General features: G+C 30.9%; 1 protein-coding gene across 1 annotated transcript; it reads left to right on the top strand.

Annotated features, from left to right (window-relative positions):
• Nucleotides 1-5308: 5308 nt before the first annotated feature.
• Nucleotides 5309-5964, top strand: LOC141909160 (uncharacterized). The gene is made up of 3 exons (XM_074799546.1): nt 5309-5487; nt 5579-5639; nt 5787-5964. Exons 1-3 carry the CDS (start codon nt 5349-5351, stop codon nt 5962-5964), a joined length of 378 nt encoding a protein of 125 aa, XP_074655647.1. The 5' UTR covers nt 5309-5348.
• Nucleotides 5965-6899: the final 935 nt, after the last annotated feature.

Raw genomic sequence — 6899 nt, 5'->3', positions numbered from 1 at the left:
ATTTTAGCCAGTGGTTTGTTTACCATAAATTTATGTTGTTCATTAGATATCTTTATTCTTATTTTATTAGTACTATCAATTTTATTAAATTAAATTTCAAATACAGAAGTGCCCCCGATTTTCAACCGAGCTCTTCTATTAATTTCCTGCGCTTATGATTCTAAATTATATAATCCTGGTTTTAAAAATATATGAAACCATTTATCTTTATTTCTCATATAAATCATAAACCCTCTATGTTCAAAAGTTTTATCCGATATATTATAAAAAGAATTACATAAACTTATATTAACTAATTTTAAAACTACACAATTCTTGAATTCTCTATCTAATTGTACTAGTAAATTATGAGATTTATAATTTGTAAGCCTTCTAGAATCAACAAATATTCTGTATTCTTTTAATTCTACCATTTATTTTACATATTTTCTTATTCGAAATCTATTTCATGGTGCCCTTTTTCATTCTTACCTTTGTATACGAAATAGAAATCACCAGAACATAATTCTTCTAGATCTTCACTTGATAATCTATGAAATCTATCCGGTAAATATGTTCTGAATTTATATGTATTTCCTTTTAATCCTTCATGTTCTAAGTGTATAACTAATTTATCTCCATATTTGTTAGTTACTGTATCAATATTTGTAATTAGATATTTCTTATGGATTATTAATTCTTTTAACTTCTTAAATTTATAATCTACTGATTTGACATTTGAAGTATCTTTTATTCTATCTAGAAATAATTTGTTGTTCTCACTGTGTGCTTGTTTACTCTCCATTTATAATATATATTTTTATTAAAATTTGATTAACACGTTAGAATTCTTTTCATTATCTCGTTCTCTTTTGTTTCTTCTCTTTTAAATTTTAAGTATTCATCTAAATTACAACCATAAGCAACTGTATGAATTCCATCATCTAAAATATATCGTTTATCATCAAATGGGTTTAGACTTATCTTTTCAATTTCTTCAATAAACATTTCATGATCTTCAGATCTTAAACATCTCATCTTATGTTTTCTAACTTCTTCATTGAATATACAATTGATGTAATCTTTGAAATGAATATTCTTTTCTACTACACTTTTGGTTATTCCTTTTAACTTTTTAGCTTCATGTTCTTTAGTTTTATATGAATACATTTTAGATCTAATACCGATGAATTCAATCATTTCTTCACCACCTAATTCATCTTTGAATTTACCGGGAACTTTTTTATTATCATTGCTAAACAATTCATGATCTTTAGGATAGTTACTAAAATCAAAATGATGTTTTAATGTTTTTAAATCATCAGTTATGTTATCAGTTTTTATCTTTAATATGTAAGAATCTGTATCAAAATATAATATTTCTATATGTTTTTCTCCAAAAAGTGGTTGTAATACATTATAATAGAATTCATACATTAGTAATTTTGATAATTCTAAAACTGAAGCGCCAACATAGATTGGTTTATTAAATTTCATTGATGTTCTTCTCATTTTAACTGCAGCTAAATTTTCATCAAATATTCTGTTACCAATGAACTTAGGATATGATTGTAAATGCCTTATCCTTTTACCATTACTGACTAACTCAATATCATTTCTATTTCTAATATTTTCACAAGTCTTACCATAGAATGCATTATTCATTAACTTGAAGAAATCTTTTTCGAAATCAGTTTTAGCTTCAGTTCTCTGTTTGGTGTTAAAATCTATATATTTTTCCAACCATTTAGATTGACTAAATGAAATATATCTATGTACTTTTTTTAGGATCATTCCTTGTTTTAGATAAAACTTCAACATTCTATAATGTACTACATAATTATATTTATCTTCCTGAGTTACCATTAACTTTTCTGTAAGAATATGATTTTCGGGTTTAATTCTTTTTTGGTAATTTGATAATTCTTCATGAGTTACAGTTTTATGTTCGGGACAGTTAGCTAGATTTCTAGATTTAAATTTAATATGTTCAGGATATTCTAAATCTACAACAAAGAAGTAACCAGTATCTGAATCATCTGCAATATCTAGGATTCTTTTCTTCCAATCAAATTCATCATTATTTTCACGTTGTAAAACTTCACTTATTTCAAATACTCCATAAGGTTGTGGTTCCATCATTGCCCAACCATACAAATTATTTGCATCTATATATAATAACTTATATCCAGGGTTATCATTTACATTGAAATATCTATCACCTAATACACCTGAAACTCCTCCTCTTATAGATTTTTCAAATAATAATAATTGATCTATACTTGTTAACAAATCCATTTTTATATCTGTAAATTTTAATCCACAATCCCATGTTAATCCTGGTGATGAATAACAATGACAAGGATCAATATTGAAATATTTTAGGTTTACATCTCTAAACCTTTCGAATATATCGGTTAATAATAATACATCTGATTTTAAATATAAATCTACTAATTGCCCATGATTTTCTATTTTGAAATGATTCCAAATATTCAATGTTCTATTATAGACTTCATCTTTAACATATTCATTTTTTAATTCATCATAGAATTGTTCTTTCAATAATTCAGTTATGTTAAAATCATTATGATTTTTATAGAAAGAATATGGAATTGCTCCTTTATATCTCATTAATTTAAAATCATCATTATTTGGGTAATATTCTTTTAATATCTTTAATTCATCATCAACTAATGATTTTGATAAGTTATCTAATGAACTATTTAAAAATCTATATGAATCTATAAATCTTAGGCAACCAAATTGGAATGATATATAATTCTCAGGTGTTTTAGCTAACATTCTAAATTTATAAGTTGGTATTTTATCTTTTGATCTATTTGAATTTAATATTTCTATTTCATTATTGATTTCTTCTATTTTATGGCATAACTGTTTGATGAATAAATGTGCATCATATCCTGATAGATTATGAAATATAACTGGTATAAAGTTAATTTTCTTAGCTTGTAAGTTACAATTCTCATGTGCGGCGCCCCTAAACTTTCCATTCAAATGATCATGGTCTCTTACTTTTTTATCTTTATAATTAAATATCTTTTCACAATAATAACATTTACCTGCAAACGCAAATTCTTCTTTATCTTCTTCTGTCATTATAATTTCTATATTTTTATTTAACTTTTCATTAAATTTTATTTCATATTCAATTAATAAGTCACAAAAATGATTGATAACATTTTCATTTCTATAATGATAATATTCACTTTCAATTAGTTCTGGATAATCAGATTTTATATATAACCCGAAAGCAGCAGCTGATTGATGAATCTTTTTAATAGTATTTGTTTTTGGTGGTTCATCTGAAAAATCATTTTCATTAGAATTTAATTTCTTTCTTTTATAATATATTTCTTTTTTATCTTGATCAGTTAATTCTTTATTTAATGATTCAAAATCTCCATATATAACAAATGGTACTTTATTTTTGTAATCATATTTTTTGAATTCTAATAGCAAACTAATGAATTGTCGCGGGCGATAAAACCAAAGAAAGAATTGTGGGGGCAACAAAACCAAAATAATGAATTGCCGCGGGCGACAAAACCAAAATGGTGAATTGTCCAGGCGACAAAACCAAAATGGTGAATTGTCGCGGGCGACAAAACCAAAATAATGAATTGTCGCGGGCGATAAAACCAAAATGATGAATTGTCTTGGGCGATAAAACCAAAATAATGAATTATCCCGGGCGATAAAACCAAAATATTGAATTGTCGCGGGCGATAAAACCAAAATATTGAATTGTCGCGGGCGACAAAACCAAAATATTGAATTGTTGCGGGCGACAAAACCAAACTAATGAATTGTCGCGGGCGACAAAACCAAAAAAAGAATTGTCGGGGCGACAAAACCAAAATAATGAATTGTCGCGGGCGATAAAACCAAAATAATGAATTGTCGCGGGCGATAAAACCAAAATAATGAATTGTCGCGGGCGATAAAACCAAAATAATGAATTGTCGCAGGTGACAAAACGAAAATGGTGAATTGTCGCGGGCGACAAAACCAAAATAATGAATTGTCGCGGGCGATAAAACCGTAATAATGAATTGTCGCCGGCGATAAAACCAAAATAATGAATTGTCTCGGGCGACAAAACCAAAATAATGAATTATCGCAGGCGATAAAACCAAAATATTGAATTGTCGCGGGCGAGAAAACAAAAAAAAAATTGTCGCGCGCGACAAAAACAAAATATAAAACCAAAATGATGAATTGTCGCGGGCGGCAAAACCAAAAAGAAGAATTATCGCGAGCGACAAAACCAAAATAATGAATTGTCGCTGGCGATAAAACCAAAATATTGAATTTTTGCGGGCGACAAGGTGCACCTTTACTATACCTTACACACCAAATTTATAATTGTCTACTGTATTACATCTCGCATGTCTGTTGGAACTACTTTTTCTGGATGTATGTTAATAAAGTGTTCGTCACATGTTACTAGATAGATGGCGCATATGTTTTGAGTTCATTTTTGTTTTATGTTCAGTGTGTTCAGTCTTAAACATTGCCGATATCGCCGTCGTTCGGTTTCAAGTAGGTGGCGCTGCAAGAGCTGTCTCCGCGTGTCTTAAACATTGCCGATATCGCCGTCGTTCGGTTTTAAGTAGGTGGCGCTATCGTAAAGTTTTGTTTTATGGTCAGTGTGTCCAGTCTTAAACATTGCCGATATCGCCGTCGTTCGGTTTTAAGTAGGTAGCGCTGCAAGAGCTGTCTCCGCGTGTCTTAAACATTGCCGATATCGCCGTCGTTCGGTTTTAAGTAGGTGGCGCTGCAAGAGCTGTCTCCGCGTGTCTTAAACATTGCCGATATCGCCGTCGTTCGGTTTTAAGTAGGTGGCGCTGTCGTTCGCCTGATTAGCTGTCGTCGAGGTCCTTCAATTGTTCGGTATAAACATTCAGTAGTCAGACCATTGAACGAAACAAGATTTTAAAGAAATGTTTTGATAAGTATTGTTTCATTTATTTCGGGTATTTGATTAAAGCGAAAATCGATGATATATAACATGAAATAAGATATGAATACATACGATATATACAATGCGTTAAAAACAGTTCAGACGGATATTAATGATGTTCTATAGAATTTTATAGTGACAAGAGTTACATACAACAGGGAAGTGTGATGAGAGTCTCTTTGTCTCTGGATTGTATATATCTCTCATAATTTCTGTATTATTCATTATTTCTGAAGATGACTATTAGGACATAGACGAAACGTTGAATAAACTACTAACATTTTTGGACTTTTTCGTTATCATTGTGGGATTCTCTCTACATCGCTTCAGACGGATATAGTGTTTTATCAATCGTGATATCGGTTCTTTCCACTGTATTAAAATGGCAACGGTTGTCAACGAAATTATAAATGATGACGATTTTGACGATCTATTCTTTGATAGTGACGAATTGGTTCAGATCGATACGGAAATATTACGGGAATCCTCTGGATCAGGATCAACTAATTCGGCCGATTCTAGTGAGTGTTATTCCTTTTGAATCAATGAAATATCGGAATAGTTTCCACCTAATTGCAGGCACTTTATTCTTTCCTTTTCTTTTTCATATAGGTACTTCTCAGGCTCAGCTGACCAGAGACTGCGATCTGAACACGAGAAAACACACATACAGGTATTTTTTAAAATTTATTTTTATAATCAATACAATCCTTTTAGGTTATAAAATAATAAACGAATACAGAAAATAATATATAAACATAATATAAAAAATCCAGATAAGTACATGTTAAAATAATAATCATTATTATTATCTTCGCAGGAACACTATATATTTGGAAAAGGCTATGACTGAAGTGATTAACCATCGAGTATTTAAATTCAGTTCAAATGGAATGGCAGCAGTACATTATGGAAAATCGATCAATAAAATTTTGACTACAAATACGTCGCCGTCCAGACTTGGAATTGACCAGTGGTTTACATGTCCATTGTTTTAATTTGATAGTCACAGGGACAGTTTTTTTAACGTTTTTGTTCTTACGCCATTTTTGTAATTTGACACGACACATATAACAGATATATATCGGGTACTGTTCAGTATCATCATCAAAATCAATGTTGAACAACTCCTTCACATGGCTTTTGAAATTATTTTTATCGATATGACGACGATCCGGAGGTTTCGCATTTTTTCCACACAATCGACAAACATCCATGACTAAAAACAAGAAAAGGTTAATTAAATGAGATTGCTGATGCTATTTAGGCAACTTGGTTTATATGGGGGACAATAATTTGTAGGCCTAATGTAAGCGTTATTAAGTAACATTATTATGTAGTAAATACACATTTTAAAGATCATACTTCGTGTATATGTTTGTGTCGTAACATAGCAACATGACGTCAGAAACGAAAGCTGCGCGAGTCTGGGCCGAAATATTTGACATCCTCAAGGCCCAAATAACGCTAAACCCGGAATCGGAACGAACTGGCAAAAACATATGTTTAACACATAAAAACAGACTTTAATCACAATATAAATACTTAATGTTCCGATACCGGGTTTCGGAGATATAGAAGAATAAAAATTCATACCTTTTTGGACAAATTTTACGAGAAATTGTTGAATTTCAACCGATTTTCTAAAGAAAAATATGTGTATACAGAGCCACTTCCACGTTGTTCAATGAGCTGCAGTGCGCATGCGTAGTATCGATCGCAGAACATTTATCGGGCTAAAACTATTGCGGGTTGTTCTGCGACCGAATCAAAGTTGATGTTGACTGGTGTTCAGCTGGTAACACACACTCGATAAGCGTAGCTTACTGCTGTTGCGGTAACCTTTGATGTACGGGCTGAATTGAATAGCCTACATCCGGCAATTAAAAGCGTCCGTATTCCATCTCATCACACTTCCCTGCATACAATAACA

The sequence above is a fragment of the Tubulanus polymorphus genome, chromosome 7 (genome assembly GCF_964204645.1).
Source record: "Tubulanus polymorphus chromosome 7, tnTubPoly1.2, whole genome shotgun sequence".
NCBI lineage: Eukaryota > Metazoa > Nemertea > Palaeonemertea > Tubulaniformes > Tubulanidae > Tubulanus > Tubulanus polymorphus.
Note: the sequence above shows the minus strand (reverse complement) of the source record. Positions and strands in the feature narration are given on the sequence as shown.

Excerpts from the sequence above, each read along its gene's own strand:
- LOC141909160 (XM_074799546.1), top strand. The coding sequence starts at position 5,349 with ATGGCAACGGTTGTCAACGAAATTATAAATGATGACGATTTTGACGAT. Across the intron at positions 5,488-5,578 it reads AACTAATTCGGCCGATTCTA|GTACTTCTCAGGCTCAGCTG; the intron begins GTGAGTGTTATT and ends TTTTTCATATAG. Across the intron at positions 5,640-5,786 it reads ACGAGAAAACACACATACAG|GAACACTATATATTTGGAAA; the intron begins GTATTTTTTAAA and ends TTATCTTCGCAG.